This window comes from Neovison vison, chromosome 14, assembly GCF_020171115.1.
Source record: "Neovison vison isolate M4711 chromosome 14, ASM_NN_V1, whole genome shotgun sequence".
Taxonomy (NCBI): Eukaryota; Metazoa; Chordata; class Mammalia; order Carnivora; family Mustelidae; genus Neogale; species Neogale vison.
This window is the reverse complement of record NC_058104.1, coordinates 8,089,838-8,112,889: the sequence shown is the minus strand read 5'-3', so window position 1 is coordinate 8,112,889 and position 23,052 is coordinate 8,089,838. Positions and strand designations below refer to the sequence as shown.

Genomic DNA, 23,052 nt, shown 5'->3' with positions numbered 1-23,052 from the left:
AGGAAATCTAATACATGTCCATCGATCAGCAAGTTCCAGTTAGCAGGGGGAAACAGCACATTCTGGCCATTGAGAAATGGAAATGTGTATAGTGATGGGAGCTAGGATAGCTTGACAGGAGGTTAAGAATTTGGGAGCTCTGACCTGTGGCATGTCATTGTCAAAATTATCTAAGCCTGTCTCAGGAAGCAGGATCTCGGACTTGCTCCCCAAAGATACAGAGAGTACCTTGAGTACTCCAGTAGTACGCCACACAGCTCTGGAAGCATTCAGATTAACTGCAAACTGGTAATAGTCAACCACTGAGAATATAACAGGGAATGAAGAGCTATCAAAGAAAACTTCTCTAGGTTCTGGGATGTGTCTAATGCCAACATCATGACGATGGAAAGCCTGGAGTCAGGCCTGACTTGAGCCATTAACTTGCTGAGTGACCCTAACAGATTCTTTAATCTCTCTACACTTCAGTTCCTCTGTAAAATGGAGCTAGTTCCCTTGTGGAGTTGTAAGAATTAGATCTGACTATGAATATACATCCATATGCATGTAGGTAGGTGGAGAGATAGAAGATAAATCTGGTAGACCTCAACTATTAGATCTCTTCTCTTCCTTCCTCAATCTTCAAGATTAAAAGACTAAAAACACAAACTCATATTATGTTGGATTTATTAAATATCAGGAGTTTAAAGAGGCAAGTTAATTGTCCTCCAGAATTATTTTGGTTTCTCATTTTTTTAAATGTTTTACTTATTTAAAACACTCTCTCTCTCTCTCTCTCTCTCTCTCTCTCTGCCTAGTTCTACTGAAACCTCAAACTATTTATGTGCCAACAAAATCCTAACTGAACAATTCTTAAAATCCTCAACACTCCAATGGACTTTGTTCCCGAAGTCTGTGGAAGAGCAAGCTTTGTATCAGTATGAAACAGAGTGATCTATTCTTGTGAAGCAGGTTTCTGGAAGGAAGTGAGTCACAGCCAGGAAGGTGATTCCAAGATTTCCAAATGCTTCTGGTTGAGTCCTTGAGATATTTTTTGAAACAGATTCTGAGTATCAAACACACCTTTATTCAAGTGGAAGTACAAAAGCACATTCCTAAACCAAATGCATACATGTGATTTTTACATATTCTGTTATTTAGGGATTAATCTGTTTCATAATCACCAGAAGTGACCATTGGTCTCTGTACATAAGGGCATACACATTCATAAACAAGGGGGGAAAACATGCATTTTTCATTTGCTTTTACATTTAAATCAATTCATTTAGATCTCTACTTTGCCCTGATAAGATCCTATGCTTGCTGACGGCTAAGAGGCAAAATATGGTGGTAGAACTATCTTAGAGCTTAGCCATAAGAGGATTATAGAATAAGCAATAAATTGTTATATATTTGTTGAGGATCCCTAGTAAATATTATAACATCTGAACTACGAAGGCCTCACTTGCTGGAATGACATTAAGACTTTTAAGTGACATCTTATTCACAAAATGTTATGAAACTTGAGATGGAAAAATATAATAAAATGCTCTAACATCATCTAAACAATCATGAATTCTTGGCGAGTTGTTGACAGGGACCCTGAACTCTGGACATCCTGACATCTGTGATCACTTTTATCAATCAAAAAACCAAGTTCTTCGCCTGTAGACTCATAAAATACAGAAAATGTGATGATGAAAAAACAATTATACACAAAGCCCCCACACTTCAAATACTGTCCTGGACTGATGGGAGAAGGGGGCAAAAATCCAAACAGATAAAGAAGCAACCATAATGGTTAAAATTATATCAGGAATACCTGCCACTCTTGAAATTCTCTCTCTAGAGAGATTACAGAAGAACAGCAGTATCTTTTTTTTGAAAAGCTGCATTCCCTTATGAAGTTCTCTGACTTTTCTGCATATGTTCTTTTATTTTGCCCCTATCAAAAGCAGACCTGAACACTGCTGGCCTTCAACAGAAGTATATAAAATAATTCTAAACCTCGACATGCAGAATAGGTGCTGAATGAATGTAGCTAGACCACCAGGAGTCTTGTTGGCTCCCTGATGTCCTTATCGCTTTTAGAGGGCTGTGGATGCAGACAAGGCAGCTAAGAACTTGGGTGTCATTTGAAAATGTTTAGCTGCCTGCCACAAACAGAGCAGAGATGGAATCCTTCAAACGCACGGATGGACAGGATGTGGAATTCCAATTCTTTTTAAAGGTAGATGCTTCACTTTAGGAAAGAAGACACCAGAACACGAACATCAAATAGGGACGGCATACCTGCTGGTAAGATGCTTAAAACTAGAAAACCATCATTTGACGGTACTAAGAAAATGGAGAAATTATCAGGAATCCAAGTGTTGTGCCTGGAAAGGAACAGGAAAGTAGGATGCTCAGGAAACAGCAGACCTAGGAGTCTGTTCTGGAGAGAACTTGGGCTGAGAACAGCAGAAACAGCTAAATGAGCTACGTTCCAGAAGTTAATTATGTCTTTACATTGGTATATTAACAATATCTTAGAGAAGCTGTAACGGTAACCAAATTGCAGAAAAAATAAAAATGTTCGTAGGCCATATTTAAAAAAATAGTTTAAATGAGTTCCATAAATTTTATATACCTACTTAACCACCTATTAAATAAAAGAATACCATGAGGAATCAGCATTGCATTCACCAAGTCACTCCTCAGACTATCTTCTTCTGCAATGAAAAAGATCAGGGCTGTATATTAACAATTTTATATAAAATTTTCTCTCCAATATTTTGATGTTGAGTAAAGCCTGAAATGTAGAAGTACATTTTTTCCATTTGCATTATTAGCAGACTGTGATCTGGTGTGGAGATTCTAATGATGAAAAAGACTTGAACTCCTACTGGAAGGTCTGTCACCTTTGCTACACTTGAATGGCTTCTCCTGGGCATGGATTCTTTAGCGTTGAGTAAGGGGTAGAATAGGACTGAATCCTCCCACGTGCATACGTATTTAATACATTCATAGGCTTTCTGCATGGAATGAATTTGATGTTGAGCAAGGTAGTTACTTTGACTGAAGGCTATTTCACATTTATTACGGTGACAGAATTTTATTCCAGTTAAGAATTCTCCAATGGTGACTAAGATATGAAAACGGCATGAAGCATTTACCACATTCAATATATTCGTAGATTTTCTCACTGGTATAGGTTTGCAGATGTCGATGAAGTTTAACACTGGCAAATAGTCTTCTACATTCGTCACATTCAGAGGGTTTCTCTCTGGTGTCGATTCTCTGATGCTGAATAAAGGTTAAGCTGTGACTGAAGGCTTCACCACCTTCAGTACGTAGATGCTTTCTCCCTGGTATAACCTCTCAGATGTTGAAGGAGGCCTGAATTTGACTAAAGGTCTCTCCACGTTCATCACATTCATAAGGTTTCTCTTTGGTATGAATTCTTTGATGTTGAACGAGGTGTGCTCTCTGACCGAGGTTCTTTTCCCATACATCACAATCAAAGGCTTTTTCTCTGGTGAGGACTTCCTGCTGAAGAACAAGATCTGAGCCGTGATTGAAACTTTCCTCATATTCGTTACACTCATAGGATTTCTCTCGCCCGTGGATTTTGTGATGCTGAATAAGGCATGAAGTTTGACCAAAAGCTTTTCCACATTCGTTACATTCATGTGGTTTCTCTCCTGTGTGAATTCTTTGATGCTGAATAAGATGGGAATTCAGTCTGAAGTCTTTGCCACATTCATTACACGTATAGGGCTTTTCTCTGAGATGAATTCCTTGATGTTTAACAAAGGTCAACCCACAATCACTGTATTCATAGGCTTTCTCTTCACAGTGGACTTTCTGATGTTCGGCAAGGTATGAGGTATGGTGGAAGTCACTGCCACATATAGTACACTTACAGGGCATCTCTCTGTGAACCTTCTGATGCTGAGTAAGATGTACACTACGACTGAAAACTCTTTCACAATTACTACATTTATAAGACTTGGCTCTAGTGTGAATCCTCTTATGCGGAGTTATGTCAGAGCTCTGACTACAGGACTTATCAGATGCGTCACAGGATTTATCAGATGCTTCACATTTATAGGGTTTTTCTCTAGTGTGTATTCTTTTATGTCGACTAAGACTTGAACTCTGACTGAAAGATTTCTCACATTCTTTACACTTGTACGGTTTCTCTCTAGTATGAATTCTCTGATGTCTGGAAAGGGCAGAGCTCTGATGGAAGACCTTCTCACATGCATCACATTTATAGGATTTCTCAGTGGCAGGAATGCTGTCACATTTACTAAGGTGGGAGAGATCCATTAAGCTTTCCTTATATTCACTACTCTGAACATCCTGTATGAGATTTATTTGTTCTTGTTTCCCAGCAGCTGAATTCTGGTTCACCCCCATGTCATACTTATCAGTATCATCAATATTCTGAATTCTAAGAACTCTCTGATCTGTATCAATGGTAGAGTCCAGACTGAAGCTTTTTTCAGGTTCATTACATTCATTGTTGTCACTGGTGAAGGCTTTCTTGCTGATTGTTATTTGCCTAAACTCTCTCTCCAGGAACAGAAATTTCCTTAGGATTTCCTGAAGCCTTTCTAATCTGTCCTCAGGTTTAGACACTTCTCTAGTCCCAGGAACTTGGGCAATATCCTTTTTGAGTCTTCCTACTCTCACTTTGTACGAATGTACTTCTTCCAAAATTTCCTGCTTAGGAATCAACAGCTTGTTCTCTTCTCTGGTCTCTCCATCTGATTCAATATATAAATAGAAAACGCAAATGTAATCTGTACCCTGTGCTTGGGGGGGGGTAACTCAGAGAGGAGAAAACTAAATAATCTAGAATTTACTAAAAGGAAGTTTATTTACTCTGAAGCAGAGGCACAAAATCTCAACAGCAGATGTAAGGGCATGAACAGGAGCAATGAGGTTAATACACAAATGTTTCAGGGTGTGGTAAAACAGAGGACGTAACCAATTAAGATGGTTCAAAGCAGGTAATGGGGAAGTAATTCAAAAGATTTATAGGGACCCAGTACAACCTGTGGTGAAAAAGGATAAAATAAATGCAAAGAATTCATCAAAACTGAAGGGAAGGGATGCCTGGGTGGCTCAGTTGGTTAAGCAGCTGCCTTCGGCTCAGGTCATGATCCCAGCGTCCTGGGATTGAGTCCCGCATCGGGCTCCTTGCTTGGCGGGGAGCCTGCTTCTCCCTCTGCCTCTGCCTGCCACTCTGTCTGCCTGTGCTTACTCTCGCTTCTCTCTCTATGACAAATAAATAAATAAATAATCTTTTTAAAAAAAATTAAAAGTAAAATTATTTAAAAAAAAAAAAAAAAAAAACTGAAGGGAAAACAAAGGAGCTTGCCATCTGGTGTAGAGACCGAGCTCTTCATTCTGACTGCCAAAGGGGCTACGGTTTGGCGCAACAATTTGAATCTTACTTCCCTACTAATTCCATCTGATTGATTCTACCTTACTCACCTGAGCAGTCATCTCTTAAGACTTCTCTATTCTTAGTTTCCAGATCAAAGACCTGTAGATCTTGCTCCCGCAGGGAGATCCCATCAGCCTTGGAAATTGGAAATCCTGCTCACAGAGAAGGAAATGGGATGTGGCGATTTATCCCCCAGACACTACACAAAGCCACTTTTTCTCTAACTAATGGTTAATGGAGAAAGACAGTAAATTCTTAGAAGACATTAGGGAAGTCCCGGAGAGTGAGAAGGGCAAAGATCCTCTACAAGGAGCTCCTACTTGTGCTCCAGAAAGAGGTGTGTTATGGGGCAAGTTGATGACTTTGGGAAAAGTATTCATTTAAACATTACTCAGACAAGGGAACTGGTGCATGAGAGTGTACCTGTCTTCACAGAAGTGATGATCTTCAGCTATTGCCTATTGATCAATCTTTGGATTAGACCCGGTCAAAAGGGAGGTCATCAAAATATACCTTTGCTGGATTGGATAAAGGCGAATACTAAAAACACCCATTGTGGGGTGAGCTAAACTGCAGCAACACAATCACTGAAGACTGAATAAATATTCCAAGAACCAATCTTAAGAAACATCACGAATCTCAATTTGCTTCAGTGCACATGAGGGAAACAACAACAAAACACCTTCTTACACATCAGGAGCTTACACTCTTCTTTATTCAACAAACATCTATGAGGCGCCTCCCGTATGGAAAGTATATAGACACAGATATAAACAACTAAGTATAATACGATATAGAGAGGCAAATACAATAAAAGTGCACTTTAACATAAAAACTGCCTTTCTTGGGGCGCCTGGGTGGCTCAGTGGGTTAAAGCCTCTGCCTTCAGCTCAGGTCATGATCCCAGAGTCCTGGGATCGAGCCCCATATCAGGCTCTCTGCTCAGCGGGAAGCCTGCCTTCTCCTCTCTCTCTGCCTGCTTCTCTGCCTACTTGTGATCTCTGTCAAATAAATAAAATCTTTAAAAAAAAAAAAAAACTGGGCGCCTGGGTGGCTCAGTGGGTTAAGCCGCTGCCTTCAGCTCAGGTCCTGATCTCAGGGTCCTGGGATCGAGTCCCGCATCAGGCTGTCTGCTCAGCAAGGAGCCTGCTTCCTCCTCTCTCTGTCTGCCTGCCTCTCTGCCTACTTGTGATCTCTCTCTGTCAAGTAAATAAATAAAATCTTTAAAAAAAAAAAAAAAAACTGCCTTTCTTGGCTCACGTAATGGGACTGCTAGGATCTTTTTTTTTTTTTTTTAAGATTTTTATTTATTTATTTGATAGAGAGAGATCACAAGTAGGCAGAGAGGCAGGCAGAGAGAGAGGGGGAAACAGGCTCCCAGATCTTATCTCTTTTAAAGCAAAACCAAAAAGCAGTCTGATCCTGAGGGAGACAAAACTATCAGAGTATCAACGGGGCAGTTTTTATACATCTTCACCCCAGAAGTCTTCTAGAAGCACACATACAAGGTCTAGCTCAAGCCCATCAACTTCAAAAGCCTTTCTTTCTACTTACTGAATAGCTACACAATTTATTAGTTGTTCCTCTTATCCTGACACTTCACTATATAGTGGAGTTTATAGATTTTTATTTAATTGGCTTCAGGAATTATCATCTCTACTTTATTTGTAAACTTTTACTAGCAGGAACCACACATCTAGTATCTTCTTTTGATTTATTTACTTAAGAGTCACTTACTAAAAAAAAATTAAAAACAATTAAAAAAGGAGTTACTTATTGAGTGCCAATTTTGTGTCCTGGTGTCAACATATCACAGATAACTGGTTTCTAAAAGGGCACTGAGCCTTGAAAATATGACATACCAACAGCTGTCCTCTTGGGATTCCATATGAGAGCCTACAATTGGGCAGATACAGAACACACATAAGAAAGGCATTTACTGGGCGCCTGGGTGGCTCAGTGGGTTGAACCGCTGCCTTCGGCTCAGGTCATGATCTCGGGGTACCCAGATCGGGTCCCGCATCAGGCTCTCTGCTCAACAGGGAGCCTGCTTCCTCCTCTCTCTCTGCCTGCCTCTCTGCCTACTTGTGATCTCTGTCTGTCAAATAAATAAATAAAATCTTTAAAAAAAAAAATAAAAAAGAAAGAAAGGCATTTACTGGGGCACTTGGGTGGCTCAGTGGGTTAAGCCACTGCCTTCGGCTCAGGTCACGATCTCAGGGTCCTGGGATCGAGCCCCACATCGGGCTCTCCGCTCAGCGGTGAGCCTGCTTCCCTCTCTCTCTCTCTGCCTGCCTCTCTGCCTACTTGTGATCTTTTTCTGTCAAATAAATAAATAAAATCTTTTTTAAAAAATTAAAAAAAAAAGAAAGGCATTTACTGTGTTTCTGAATTACTGCTGGGCATTAATAGTCTATTCCCCCCTTTGGATGCTTATTTAGTTGAGGTCCTCCATGCCAAATGAAATAGTTGCCAAGTTTTAAAAAAAGGTTAGCATGGCTTGAAGCAGCAAATATTCTGCTTGAATTCTGATAACAGAATTTGTAACTTTTACCTTAGGTATCAGCTAAAGTTTTTTTTTTTTTTAATATTTTATTTATTTATTTGACAGACAGAGATCACAAGCAGGCAGAGAGACAGGCAGAGATAGAGGGGGAAGCAGGCTCCCTGCTGAGCGGAGAGCCCGATGCGGGGCTCGATCCCAAGACCCTGCGATCATGACCTGAGCTGAAGGCAGAGGCTTTAACCCACTGAGCCAACCAGGTGCCCCAGCTAAAGTATTTCTAAGTATTTGATAACTGAAGCAAATTTTGCTTATTCATTCTATATCTACACCTACATCACCTACAGACAACAAAAAAAGACTGCCTCTACGTGGAAAGACGCATTTGATTTTTTTTTTGAAAGGTTTTATTTATTTATGAGAGAGATCACAAGTAGGCAGACAAACAAGAGAGATGGGGGGGAAGAAGGCTCCCTACTGAGCAGAGAGCCCAATGCAGGGCTTGATCCCAGGACCCTGAGATCATGACCTGAGCCAAAGGCAGAGGCTTAACCCACTGAGCCACCCAGACACCCCAGAAGCATTTGATTTTAGATCGTGCTAAAGTTAATGCAGTCAGAAATAAGAGAAAAAGTTTAGTAGGCAGTTATAGATAAAATACTATAGTTTTGGGACGCCTGGATGGCTCAGTTGGTTAAGCCAGCCACCTTCGGCTCAGATCATGATCCCCAGGTCTTGGGATCAAGTCCTGTATCAAGCTTCTTACTTGGCGGGGAGACTGCTTCTCCCTCTCCCACTCGCCCTGCTTGTGTTCCCTCTCCCACTGTGTCTCTGTCAAATAAATAAATAAAATCTTAAAAAAAATAATCTATATCATCAGTATCATTAAAATAATTAAGCTAGGGGCACCTGGGTGGCTCAGTGGGTTAAAGCCTCTGCCTTCTGCTCAGGTCATGATCCCAGGGTCCTGGGATCGAGCCCCACGTCGGTCTCTCTGCTCCGCAGGGAGCCTGCTTTCTCTCCTCTCTGCTTGCCTCTCTGCCTACTTGTGATTTCTCTCTCTGTGTCAAATAAATAAAATATTAAAAAAAAATAATAATAATAATTAAGCTAACACTTACTGCACATTTGGTAGATCCAAAGTACCACACCAAGAACTTTATAAATTTTCACTAACTTAATAGAAATCCTAACTTCATGAAGTAGAAACCACCATTGTACCCATTTAACAAATAAGAAAACAAAGACTGACAATTTAAGTAACTCGCCCTGGAGCGCCTGAGTGGCTCAATGGGTTAAGCCTCTGTCTTCGGTTTGGTCATGATCTCACGGTCCTGGGATCGAGCCCCACATCGGGCTCTCTGCTCAGTAGGGAACCTGCATCCCCCTCTCCCTCCGCCTGCCTCTCTGCCTACTTGTGATATCTCTCTCTCTCTCTGTCAAATAAATAAATAAATAAAGGAAATCTTAAAAAAAAAGTAACTCGCCCAAGATCACAACAACTAGCAAACCTAGGGCTCAACACCAGTCTTTCACATAATCTGCTAGTAAAAAATAATGGCTGTGAATGAAATCTGTCCCTTCCTCCAACATACGTACAGAAAGACAACAGAAGATCAATATACTGACAATGGAGTAAAAAGTAAATAAATAAAATAAATAAAAAGAAGACATAGTGGTGCCTGAGTGGCTCAGTTGGTTAAGCGTCTGCCTTTGGCTCAGATCATGATCCTGGAGTCCTGGGATCAAGTCCCATCTCAGAGTCCTGGGATCAAGTCCCATCTCAGACTCCCTGCTCTGCTTCTCCCTTTGTTCACCGCCCCACCCCACCCCCGACCAACCCCACTCATCTTCTCTCTCTCTCCCCCAAAAAAAAGAGGACAGAGAAATAGTTATTAGAGTAATACACGGAGAGCCAGGACCCAATAGATTTGCAGTCATGGATGTTCTAATTAAAAGCAAACTAGGGGAAAAATAAATAAATAAATAAACGCAAACTAGGGGCGCCTGGGTGGCTCAGTTGGTTAAGCAAATGCCTTTGGCTCAGATCATGATCCTGGAATCCCGGGATCGAGTACGGCATCAGGCTCCCAGCTCCATGAGGAGTCTGCTTCTCCCTCTGACCTTCTCTCCTGTCATTCTCTCTCTCACTCTCTATCAAATAAATAAATAAATAAATAAAATCTTTTAAAAAACAAAACACAACTTTTAAAAGCAAACTAAAAGATCACATAGTGTCAAAGAAATGAAAGTCTCTTTAAAATAAAAATCCAAACTCCTTTACAAAAGTATGAGCAATATTCAATTTGGGGAAATACCACTATAAAGAAATTATTTGAACACACTCCTGAAATTTGTTTATATCAAAAAATCTAGGGGCGCCTGGGTGGTTCAGTGGGTTAAAGTCTATGCCTTCAGCTCAGGTCATGATCCCAGCATTCTGGGATCAAGCCCTAAATAGGGCTCTCTGCTCGGCGGGGAGCCTGCTTCCCCCCCCTCCCCCGCCCCCGCCTGCCTCTCTACCTACCTATGATCTCTGTCAAATAAATAAATAAAATCTTTGGGCGCCTGGGTGGCTCAGTGGGTTAAGCCGCTGCCTTCGGCTCAGGTCATGATCTCAGGGTCCTGGGATCGAGTCCCGCATCGGGCTCTCTGCTCGGCAGGGAGTCTGCTTCCTCCTCTCTCTCTCTCTGCCTGCCTTTCTGCCTACTTGTGATCTCTCTCTGTCAAATAAATAAATAAAATCTTTTAAAAAATAAATAAATAAATAAATAAATAAAATCTTTAAAAAAAAAAAAAATCTAGTCTGGGGCACCCGGGTGGCTCAGTTGGTTAAGCATCCGACTCCTGATCTCAGCTCAGGTCTTGATCTCAGGTTGTGAGTTCAAGCCCTGCTTTGGGCTCCATGCTGATCATGGAACCTACTTAAAAATTAAAAAAAAATTTTTTTTTAATTCTGATCTATAGCTCTTTTCCCTTGAAGTCCTTTCTAAAACAACATTTAAGGAACTACCACAAACCAGGTCCTTACACACATGTAATTTAATCTAATTTCATACTGGGCATAAATTTAATCCTTGGCATAAACCCAGAAAGGCAGACATTATTTTTCATGTTTTATAGTTGAAGAAAATGAATACCAGTTTAAATAACCTGCTCTACGTAAGATGAACCCAAGTCTGATTCCACAGTTTATACTCTTTCCAGTCTAACATTCTAAGGGTCACAGGAAGCATTAAGGCAGGTTTTCTTGCCATCACCCTGAATGCCTTTTTCCTAAATTTTAAAGTCAGAACTCTATGCCTTCAAAATACGCCTTTGCAATTAATTTTTCCTATCTAAACTTATTTAATCTTGGGCACCTCGGTGGCTCAGTTGGTTAAGCTATTGCCTTTGGCTCAGGTCATGATCCCAGAGTCTGGATCCAGTCCCACATTGGGCTTCCTGCTCAGAAGGGAGCCTGTTCTAACCCTTCCCTCTCTCTCAAATAAATAAAATCTTTAAAATAAATAAATAAAAATTACTTGATCCTTTATTAAAATCTTTTGTTTTTTGAAATTTAAACCTTGACAGTGTTCCAATGAGGTTTATTTTAACTTAATCTGGTCTTTAAAAATGACATTTAAAATTCACCTCATTATTTGGTTTGTTGCCTATACCAGTTATGCTAAGATTTTAGTCACCTAGAAGCTTTATGCCCTTCTTCTTGGTCCTTAATACACAAAATCTTTCCTTAGTAATACTGTTCTGAGGTAGATACCTATTGTTTTTAAATTTATTTATTCGAGAGCGAGCAAGAGAAGCAACTCCCCGCTGAGAAGGGGGCCAGAAGCGGTGTGGATCCCAGGACCCTGGAATCATGACCTCAGCCAAAGGCAGCTCTTTAACCAACTGAGCCACCCAGGCACTCCCAGATACCTATTTTAATGGAACGTATCCCTACACAAATTTTATTTCTTCTCCAATGCATGTTTTGTTTTTTAAAGATTTTTATTTATTTGACAGAGACAGTGAGAGCAGGAACACAAGGAGGAGGAGTGGGAAAGGGAGAAGCAGACTCCTCGCTGAGCAAGGAGCCCGATGTGGGGCCTAATCCCAGGATCCTGGGACCATGACTTGAGCTGAAGGTAGACATCTAATGACTGAGCCACCCAGGCGCCCCTCGAATGCATGTTCTTTCTGCTCCCAAACTGTACAATCTAATGCCCATCTGTCCAATTTTTCTAATTGGATGGATTTTTCTAATTATAATCAGAGTATAAAGCCACAAGACTACTTTTAAAAAACACATGTGAGGCCCCTGTGTGGCAGTCAATTGAGCATCCACTCAGTTTCCACTCAGGTTGTGATCTCAGGGCGGTGACCTCAGGGTAGTGAGACCAAGCCCTATGTCAGTCTCTGCACTCAGCACGGAATCTGTTTGGGACTTTCTCTCCCTCTGACCCTCTCCACTGCGCGCGCGCGCGCTCATGCTTTTTCTCTCTCTCTCTCAAGACATAGATGGATAAATCTTTAAAAAAAAAACACTGCAGGGGCGCCTGGGTGGCTCAGTGGGTTAAAGCCTCTGCCTTTGGCTCAGGTCACGATCCCAGGTTCCTGGGATCAAGCCCCGCATCGGGCTCTTTGCTCAGCGGCGAGCCTGCTTCCCCTTCTCTCTCTGTCTGCTTCTCTGCCTACTTGTGATTTCTCTGTCAAATAAATAAATTAAATCTTTTTTAAAAAAAAAAATAAATAAAAAACACTGTATGTGGTTGGACTAATTGTCCTAAGCGGTGTAACAGTGAAAAAAAGCATGAGCTTCAGATTCAGATCTGAGTCCTATGCCTAGTTCTGACCCTGAGTGGATCCCTTAACTTTTGAGCCTGAGTTTCCTCAGATAGAATAACATCTGCTCACAGGGTTATGGCAAGGATTAAATGAGATATGTATCGTACCTTGTAACACACTGGCTCTTCAATAAATAGTAAATAGACATGGCAGTAAAAAAACATTCTATACAAAATCATTTTTGTTTTCATGACATCAACTTCCAAAAGGAAAGAATATGTGCCAAACATTTCCTGATTTATTAACTTACGTAACAACAGAATTCTGATAGGCATGTTTCTAATGATGTCATTGAATAAGGCCCCCACCACACTGACCCTGTGTGAAATGCAAACCAGACCACTTTCCTAAGTCACGGAAAACTTCCTTTTGGGTATGATCCTCAAGCCAGTAATTCACTCGCTGTCAACAGAACACACTTCTTTTCAGATTTAGTAATGAAAAATATGATCTTTTTACTTTTTTATTCTTTTACCCAGCTGTTCATACTCTATATATTTACCACTATATAGTAAAAACACTTACCCAAAGGAACAAAGTTCTGTTGTCTGTGACAACTGAGCTACTGCCGTGGGAAAAAGATGCGAACTTGACAGTGAGGCTGCTAAGTCAGGATCTGAATTACAGTGCCCGTATTTTACAACACCCAACATTAAGCTAATTATGTGTGTAAACTTACATTTCAGTTGGAGTTTGCTGAGCCTAAAAATATAAAAATGGTTTCCTAAGAACTGTAAAAAGTAATTACTGAAAAGATGCTGCTAACTTGGGTCACAAAAGCAAGGTGAACGGCGGGGGTGGGGAGGGGGGGTTCTTGTATGCATTTGTACCCAGTATGTGTGCATGTGCATGTGTGTCCTGTACTTGTGCAGAGATGACACAGGAAATGGGATAAAATTCAGTCTAATAGCACGCTGTGCTACTAGGCTGATTAAAGTGCTAAGAAGTTTGTTTACTCCAAAAAGTAGACAGGTCAACTGTTGGAAATTATGTAATTATTAGATAAAATTAACAGTAGTTTACAATTACATCACTTTACAGTTTACAAAGTTGTTAAATATACATTCAATTTGATACCCTGAAATAAAAAAATTAAACTCTTTCGCCCTCCCATTTCCCATCCATCAAGGACAGAGCTAAGGAACACTTGATCAGGAAAGGTCATTTAAATTCATCAATCTGTATAGCACCACAAAGAATAAAGGGGACAAAGTCAGGGCCTTGGGACGGGGAGATAGGGACTTAAAGGAGAAGACTAGAGTGTTCAACATGAGGAAAGCCCAGGGGTCACAGGAAAGTCAGACCAGAGAAGGGGCAGGTCATATTCACTACAGAAAAGAGGGGTGCACAGCATATGTTCCACATTCTAAAATAACATGAAAAGATTATAACTGAAGAGCTGGAGTTGAACTTTGTGGTTTCTCTGAACACAAGTAGATGACCACCGACCGTGGCTTTTGAATGAACTCAGAACACAGGTTCAAAATTCATCTGGTTGCAACGGAGGGTCTCCTTGGCCCTTCCGAAATTTAACAAAGGTCATCTGAGGAGCTGCAATTTTACATACTGGTGGCATCCTGAGAGCATCAATCAAGTGTGATATCTTACAATCGTGGAAAAGGAGTTTCCGAGCGGGGACGAGCAATATCGATGGGAAGCCGATACTTGGGCCATCTCTTGGAGATTCCTGCTGAAAGAACTGCAAGTGTTTCTCCAGAGAAAGCACTTGCCTGGGTATGACTCAGGGCCGGGCAGGAATTCACACTATGAATCCGGGTGGTAGGAAGGCGGAGAAGTATGCCTATAAAGATCAAAGAGCCAGGAATGGGAAACACACTAAAAACCTTCCCAGTGGGCAGGCTGCCTCCCCACAGGTAAAAAAGACTGCTTTAACCCTGAGCATAATCAAGGAGACAAAGGAACACCCTGGATGCCACCAGCATAGGCAAAGCCAAAAAAAAAAAAAAGAGAGAGAGAGAGAGAAAGAAAAGAAAAAATGTGATTAAATACATACATGTATTTAGGGGGGGGAAAAAGGCAGAAGCAGAGACCGGCAAAAAAAAAAAAAAAGGAAAAGGAGCAACGCTCACATCAAGGGGGCTGCCAACAGCCCTGCTGATGCCCCTCTAGAGCACTACTAGGGGCCCAATCGCAGCAGTCCACTGTACCACCCAAATGACAAAGGAGAGACTCAGTTTAAAGCTGAAACTTCTGCTGCTCCGGGTAAGGTTACTTAGGACTACCATCTGGATGACTCACTGAAAATAGACTCGCAGTGAGTCATGTCTTTAAATGAAGTCTCTCAAACTCTGCCTCTCGGAGATGAGTTTAGGAATGTTAAGAGGTGAGGGATCATTCAGCAAGGATTTTAGCCTATTTAAAAAAGGATTTCTTCTTCCAAGGAATGAAAAACTTTCAGATATAGGGGCACTGCATTACCAGGAAGGAACATGTCTGCTTGTGGACTGGGAGACCCTAAGGTCCCTCTCATAAAAAGGGAAAAGATAGAGAAGGTAAGAACTTGGGCAAAGCACAAGCAAGTTTCCCTTTTCTAACAGGAAACGGATGCCCCACAAAAGCAGGAATCATTAATTAAAGATAAGGAGTACAAGGTCTCCTCTTGAAACCCGCTCCCCCAAGAAAACCCACTCCCAGAGGAGATGACCTTGAAGATGGAGGATTCAGAGGTTCTAACACCTGGAATCTGAGCCACACTGTACTTTCTCAGAGACCTCGCACCTCCTCAGAAACAAGGAAGTAAAGAAATCCTAATAGGTAAACTGAAAAATAAGAAAGTCCTTACCCAGTGAAACCACGTTCCCATAATTCTCTAACATCACTTCTCTGTAGAGATCCCTCTGAACAGGGTCCAGGCATCCCCATTCCTCTCGAGTAAGGTGCACAGCCACATCCTCGAATGTCACAAACTCCTGAAATAACACAGCCTGGCTGCTCTGGGGAATGAGGCCACTACAGCATTGTGGCCAGAAAATGAAGGAGATGACACAGAGAGAGTGACCAGTGTACAGCAAAGTTGGGGAGGAGGGAAAACGGACTAGAAGCTAGGGAATACGTTCCATAACCTTTAATATCTAATAAACGCCCATCACAGCACCAGGGATAGAGAAGGAATAGTGTTTACTGGTGGAGGTGGGGACATGGGGAGGTGGTTTCTGTGAAGTCCAGGTCTCTGAAGAGGGTCAATTCTGAAACTGGGGTCTGCTATTGAAAAAAATTCAAGGCAGGGTTTACGGATGGGATGAGGGAAGGGCCACACTCAATCAGTAGCAAGAGTCCCTGAGGAAAAAGCAGAGGGTTCCTCAGCTCACCTGGTACCTGGCTGTCAGGAGCGTAGCTGCCTGGTCTCCTGGGCTTCCCTCATGGGGAAGAGCAGGCACCTGGGGAACAGGTGGAGCTGAGGGAGGAGAGAGGAGCCAAGAGTGAGAGCAACCCTTCCCCAGGGCTCCCTGACAGAAGACGGAGTCAGCGGGACCCTTCTTCTCATCAACATTCTAGTAAAACCAGTGAACGTTTCTCAGGTACCGAGTGCATCTACTCTGCTCCTTCTCAACATCAGCATGACCTCCTTACCCATGTTTAGGCCAGTGATTCAGGATTTTCTTATAAAATCTCACCATATTCTTGGGACAGAACATTCTTCTAACAAGAGGGTTAAGTACTGTACCTGTTTTGCAGATGGGCAAAGCAAAGCACAAAGACTTGCAGTGACTTGTCCAGAGAAATGACTACTTAGTTGATTTACTGTTACGTAAATTTTAATAAGCCTTCGTGTGAATGGACACTGTCTCTGTAACCATTGCGTAAGGCTCCCAAGAATAAGGAATGGTCGTCTGTTTCCTCACAACCTTTTCCACACTCCCACAACGCCCCACAGCACTCTACACACCACAGCACTCAACTGGTGTTGCTGACACTTAAGTTATTTCAGGCAATGCAGTCGGCCACAGCAATTTAAAACAAGGTTCTTACAAAACACGAGAAGTACAAAACACATCAACCTATTTATATGATACATAAAGATGTTACTGTTGAGTCAATATGTGATATGTGTACACTCGTACAGGCGTTACGCTCGACCCAAGAATTAAATGGTTGCTTTTTGGGCCAAAATTAGATTAGTCACAAACACTGCAGCTGCAACAGAATGGCAGGTGGCAAAGCTCGCAAAGTCATCAAGGAGGGAAGAAACTAAGTGAAAGGAACAGGGGGAGAGAAGGGCCCTAACTCCAAGAGGAAGTAAAAGCGAGGCAAGGATTGTGAGATACAGAAAAGCAGCGTATCTTAAAAATTTTTCTGAAAAAAAAAAAAAAAAAATTTTCTGGATGTGAAACCAGGATAAAGTGAAGGTTGTATGAATGGAAAAAAAAAAAAAGCCAAAGCGGAGTGAATGACCACCACTCTGCCTATTAAAGAAAGACGTGCTGTCCTTACGAGCCCAAGATCAGGACTGAACTGAGTCACATCAGTCCCTCCCTTCCAGACCTCCCCTAGAGGCCATCTTCTTAGAAAAGTTCCCGGCCTCTCTCATACCAGACCCAGAAGCCCCACTGTATCCCCATTCTCTTGGATTTCAGTGCTCTCTCAGCCTTACCCCCGTTGAGCTCCTGTTCCATGTCGGTGTCCTGTGCGAACGGAGGCTCTGGGGACAGACCCTCAGACAGGCTCTCCAAAGACTGAAACTGGACAACAGGTGATCCAACTGCTTCCTGAGCGGATATTTCCTCCATCCCTGTTCTGAAGGACAAGGACCATCACTGCCGGGTCACACTGTGAGAATTTATTGTACTAAGCTAAGTCAGCCCATCCTTTTACCTCCTCAGGACTTAGCCAAGTATCTTACACGCTGCAGATACTCAACAGAAACAGTTAATAATGACTAACCACCTAAATAAAACAGAAAGAAAAAATGGAAATTATTCCGTTTCAAATATTTAAGAGCCAAATCACATGGTCCAATTGGGAAGCTTTAAATTCCACTTATTCAGCATTTATGGTATTTCAGGGGGGAAAAAAAAAAAACCAAGAAAGCCCAACTTTTAAGGCTTCTGCCTTCGGCTCAAGTCATGATCCCCGGGTCCTGGGATAGAGCCCCTGCTCGGCAGGGAGCCTGCTTCCCCCCAGCCCCGTCTGCCTCTCTGCCTACTTGTGATCTCTGTCCGCCAAATGAATAAATAAAATTTTAAATTTAAAAAAAAGCCCAACTTAATAAACATTTCTGAAGAAAGTTTAAAATACTTGAAATGTACAAACTTCTTTCAAGGGTCAAGTCTGTACCCAGAGAAACATACTAGTTATGATTCCTTTTTTTTTTTTTTTTAAAGCAGCCCCCCCACACACCCCGAGGCATTACTCGGCCAACACTCTGCCTGCCCACTGTGATTTACTAAATGGGCTTGCCTAATGACAAAATTCCCACTTTGGTGGGGGAGGGGGGTGGTCATACAGTTCAGCAACGCAGACGAGTTGGGCAGGCCGTTTCCCACGGCCCTGACAGTGATAAAGGGAAGAGCTGCGTCTCAAACAGTTTGGCTCGCGTCCTTCAAATCCAAGGACGCCACAGGGCTCCGTCCCGCTTCCACAACCCTCAGAAACCGCCCTGGCGCCCAGCCCTCGGAAGGCCTCGCCCGGCGCTGCCCTCCTCCCACTTCCCTGTTAGGTGAAGACACGCTCCCCGAAGGGCGGGGCGGAGCTCAGACACCCAGCTCGCACCACAGCAGGGTCACCGGGCCCCGGCGGCGAGGCCCTAGTCCGCGGGGCGTCAGGGTGAAACCTGACTGAGGAGAAACAGGCCCTCGCACCCCGGCCCTGAAGCGCTCCTGGGGACGGAAACCGCCGTCGGCCGGAACGGAGCTCCTCCTCCTCCTTCCCAGGAGCCTAAACCAACGGCGACGCCTACCGCGACCCCAGAACGGCTGCCGGGCACTCACCCGTGCTGAGGGACAGGCCAGGCGGCCGTCCCGTCGCGGACACCCTCGCTCTAGGAGCAGCCCCAGGGTTTCCGGGGTCGCTCTAGACCACTTGGAGCCCGGTACTTCTCAGTGGCACTTCCGGAGGCGGAGTCCGACGACCGTGGGCGGAAGGCAGGCCCCGGATGAGGGCCCCGGATGAGGGCCCCGGATGAGGGCCCCGGATGAGGGCCCCGGATGAGGGCCCCGGATGAGTATGGGGGAGGGTTTCTTGCGTGGTTTTTCGTGTGCTTTTCCCGGTATGACTTCCCTCGGTGCTGATCCCGCTGGCAGCTTTTGTAGCCAGTGTACTAGTAGTGACCGCGACAGCCCCGAATTTGGGAAAGCGATCCCGCTGGCCCTTCCCTGATTCCAGCCAACGGTGGAGCGGCCGTGGGGTGGTGGCCGCCCAGGTGGTGTGTGTGTGGCTCCGGGGCGAGGAGTGGTGGATCTAATGGTCTTACTTCCTTAAGTCAGCGGGTGGGGGAAACAGCATAGGGGTACAAAATACACTGACTATTGTTCTTAAGATTTTATGTTATGGGCGCGCCTGGGTGGTTTAATGGGTTAAAGCCTCTGCCTTCCGCTCAGGTCATGATCTCAGAGTCCTGGGATCAGGACCCACATCGGGCTCTCTGTTGAGCGGGGAGCCTGCTTCCTCCTCTCTCTCTGCCTGCCTCTCTGCCTACTTGTGATCTGTGTCTGTCAAATAAATAAATAAAATCTTAAAAAAAAAAAAAGATTTTGTTTTTTTACGTTATGTTGTTTTTTAGAGAGAGATGGGGATAAGGTCAGAGAGAGAGAATCTCAAGCAGACTCCTCAGTGATTGCCGTGGGCCTTAATCCCATGACCCTGACATCAGACCTGAGTTGAAACCGGGAGCCTGTCCCTTAACTGTGCTACCCCGGGCGCCCCCAAATTACACTGATTAAAGCGAGGGTGGAAGGCGTTTGGGTCGTATGAGGACCACAAAAAATCGTGGGATCAGAATCTATTAATATTTGGGGGGAGGAAAGGGCATTGAGGAAGTTGGAGTTTCCTCAGAGAAATTGAGCCTGGAAGACAGCTGCGTTGCTGGTGGAAAAACTGGATTATACAGAAATGGACAGGTAAAGCAGGGAGCATGAGGACAGATGGGGAGGGAGAGGGCTGTGCCAGAAATATGTGCCCTCCCAGGTCCTTAGAAAATGGCATATCTTGGGTTGAATCGGACTGGCAAGTCTCTTAAAGAATAAAAAGTGATTTGCGGGGACCCCTGGGTGACTCAGTGGGTTAAGCCTCTGCCTTTGGCTCAGGTCATGATCCCAGGATCCTGGGATCAAGACCTGCATGGGGCTCTCTACTCAGCAGGGAGCCTGCCTTCTCCTCTCTCTGCCTGCCTCTCTGCCTACTTGTGATCTCTGTCAAATAAATAAAGTCTTTAAAAAAAAAGTATTTTGCAAAGGACTTTAGATATTAGTCCTTTAAGTTTACAAATCAAGTGTGATCCTTTAATGACATTTGACATTTCAAATTAAATACAAGAAAAATCAAAAGTGTAGTAATCACATGCTTTTTCAAATTCCAACAGCCTCTCGAGATTCCCTTTCCTTCTTGAGGGTCATTGATCTAATGCAACTTCCTACTATGACACAATCTATAGCCAAGGTGTCCGGCAGGATGTAATTATGTTATTATGAGGCTGAAAACTCCCTGGTAACACTATCCAAGCTCAGAATCTCACCACTGTCTGGTACTCAAGAAGTCTGTTACCCACATAAAATTTTTGAAAATACTGCCCATTCAAGTGGCAGTACGTAATCAGGGTCCCCAGAGAAGCCACCACTTGGGTTTTGTGAAAACATTGATTCTTGTCTTTGATATTCCTCTGTCCAGATTTTTGTTACAGTTCCTCTGACACAGACACACCGTCACTGAGCCGTATTGTTTGATAATAACCAGAATTGTTAGGATTATTGCCATCAATAAACGTGTACGTAGTCGAGCAGGATGGTGTCAAAGGACATTTAAGCCTCCTTCTCCGAGGTGGGAAAAGCTGAGCTGAGGTGAGAGACCCCCAAAACCAGACTCTGCGATTGGAGAACAAGGCCGCAGTCCTCCCGCGTTCCTAGAGTGGACCCCGAAAGGCTGGGGTTGACGCTCTTCCGGCTCCCGTGAGCCGCGCAAACGGGCGCGCGCCCTCGGGATCAGGGCGACCGCAGGGCTTGGGTGCTGCCCTTCGACCCCCCCGGAGTCCTCTCCCTTTTCTAAAAGTCCCAGCACCCCTAGACTTCTCCGGGGTTTACGGTGAGACGCGGTCCAGTCTGGGAGAATGGGCGGGGACAGAAATGGATGTGTAGAGCCGTGTTCCGCGACTTCCCTCGCCGAGACTGCCCCCGACGGGTGGAAGAGGGTCCACATCTGCCATCCTGCATCCCAGCCTCGGCCGGAGGACGCGCCGTCTCCGGGCAGACACCCCCGGATCCAAGCGGAAGGGGAACGGCGTTTTGTTTTCCGGCCTAGGATGAGGTGCCTCAGGGACCGTAGAGAGGCAGTCCGCTGCGTGCCTCACCTGTCCTCAGTTTTCACTCCAGAGGGTAGCGGACAAAAGGATCCTGACCTAATATGTGTTCCCCAGTTGTCCGCATTTCTTTTCTTTTTGGTGAGGGCTTTTTTACCTGAGTTCTCAGAGACCCTGAAATGTAAAATGAGGAAGGCCCATGAGGTTATCAAGCTCCACGGACCTTTTTCTTTTTTTAAGATTTTATTTATTTGACAGAGAGAGAGAGAGTACAAGCAAGCAGAGAAGCAGGCAGAGAGAGAGGAGGGGAAGCAGGCTCCCCGCGGAGCAGGGAGTCCGATGTGGGGCTCGATCCCAGGATCCTGGGATCATGACCTGAGCCGAAGGCAGAGGCTTTAACCAACTGAGCCACCCAGGCGCCCCCGGACCTTTTTCTTTTAAGGGGACGGCTTTACTAAGCCTCGTGAATGTTTGCAGATCTTTTGCACATCCCCAAGCTCATCGCCAATGATGGTGGTGATTAGTGTTCGAAACCTAGTGAATAAAGTGATTTGGATGCAGTAGGAAAAGATTACATATGCTTCACTCTTTTCCTTGCAGTTTCTGAACATTCTGATTTTTACATGTCTGTTTTCAGACATCAGGTGGATTTTTCAGTTGTGCGGGGTGATTGTGTTTGACCTCAAGCGGTGAAGGGACTCCTCTGCAGTGGAAAGTGTGTTGGTCTACTAGGAGACTATTTCCAGTGCTCTCTCTGCCACCAATTAGCAGGATGATCCTGGACAGAACACCACTAGGTCTCAATTTTGTCCTAAGTAAAATTAACTAGATTATCTCAAAGGGCCCTTCCAACTTGGAAATTCGTTGATAAATGAATTTAACTGAAAAATCCACCTGGCCCAAACCTAATGTCCCATCTCCCTTTCCTGCAATGCTACCAGAAATAATTTCATCATGAGAGAAAGTGTCAGAGGACCAAAAACAAAAAATATATAGAGATCAGTGCTCAAAATATTGTATGCAATTAAGAAATCAATTGCAGAGAATTAATTGAAAGTATATCAATGATACTTAATTTGCTGGAGAAGTAGGTTGGTTACACAGTGCAATGGGAGATACATAAGTAACTTACCCATGAACACAATTTCTGTACTTCAGATTTGTGCTACTATAATACTCCTCCCATTCTTATTCAGATGTTTTACAAATAACTTGACAGTCTCTTAATTTATAAACGCCATGCCCTTCCAGATATTGAAATACCAAGCCTATAAGGAATTTGTTGATCTTTCTAAAAATGGGCAGCAAATACTGACCTTGTATTCAAACAAGTATTTTTTAAATGTCTGTGGGTTGCAAGGAACTACATAGAATGACTCAAGGGCAACGATAAGAGCAAAAGACAGTCTGTTCTTGAGGGACAGCTGAGATAAGGCATGAAACCATTACAAATTAAATTTTAGGGTAAAAGCCATAAAAATATTACATATACCAAACTAGTAATGGAAACCGTGAATCTAGAGTTGAGAGAAGACTGGGTACTGGAATCATTCGAGGAATGTAAAGTAAAACCCCGTCTTCCTGCTTCTCTTGCCCAGAATCTTCCCACCACCACTCCTCGCAGGCCTCTTGAGGTCAGGGAGCAGTGACTGTGCTCCTGACCTCAGCCCTGTATCTTTTGGGTTTCACTCCCTCCATGTCCCTTCATTTTGATCCATACTCCTATTATGAGGAACATGTGATTTCCCCCTTCAAAACTTTCCCACCTTTAAAACTTTGACCCAGATATCAAAGACTAAGATGCCTTTTCCTTCATCTTAAAAGACCAGAAACAGA

General features: G+C 43.5%; 1 protein-coding gene across 6 annotated transcripts; it reads right to left on the bottom strand.

The window, feature by feature from the left end:
• Positions 1-1,043: 1,043 nt before the first annotated feature.
• ZNF655 (zinc finger protein 655) lies at positions 1,044-18,844 on the bottom strand. Of its 6 annotated transcripts, none has more exons than XM_044233764.1 (6): positions 18,698-18,844; positions 17,362-17,504; positions 16,079-16,164; positions 15,553-15,679; positions 5,467-5,571; positions 1,044-2,357 (listed from the first exon to the last, which is right to left on the bottom strand). In XM_044233764.1, exons 2-6 carry the CDS (start codon positions 17,495-17,497, stop codon positions 2,317-2,319), a joined length of 495 nt encoding a protein of 164 aa, XP_044089699.1. In that variant the 5' UTR covers positions 17,498-17,504; positions 18,698-18,844; the 3' UTR covers positions 1,044-2,316. The 6 variants fall into 6 exon arrangements, with proteins under 6 accessions (XP_044089699.1, XP_044089695.1, XP_044089696.1 ...); XM_044233760.1 differs by having other exon boundaries at positions 1,044-4,733; positions 18,698-18,834; XM_044233763.1 differs by lacking the exons at positions 1,044-2,357; positions 5,467-5,571 and adding an exon at positions 13,725-14,550 and having other exon boundaries at positions 18,698-18,828.
• Positions 18,845-23,052: the final 4,208 nt, after the last annotated feature.

Excerpts from the sequence above, each read along its gene's own strand:
- ZNF655 (XM_044233760.1), bottom strand. The coding sequence starts at position 17,497 with ATGGAGGAAATATCCGCTCAGGAAGCAGTTGGATCACCTGTTGTCCAG. Across the intron at positions 16,165-17,361 it reads GGAACAGGAGCTCAACGGGG|CTCCACCTGTTCCCCAGGTG; the intron begins GTAAGGCTGAGA and ends CTCCTCCCTCAG. Across the intron at positions 15,680-16,078 it reads TCCTGACAGCCAGGTACCAG|GAGTTTGTGACATTCGAGGA; the intron begins GTGAGCTGAGGA and ends GTGTTATTTCAG.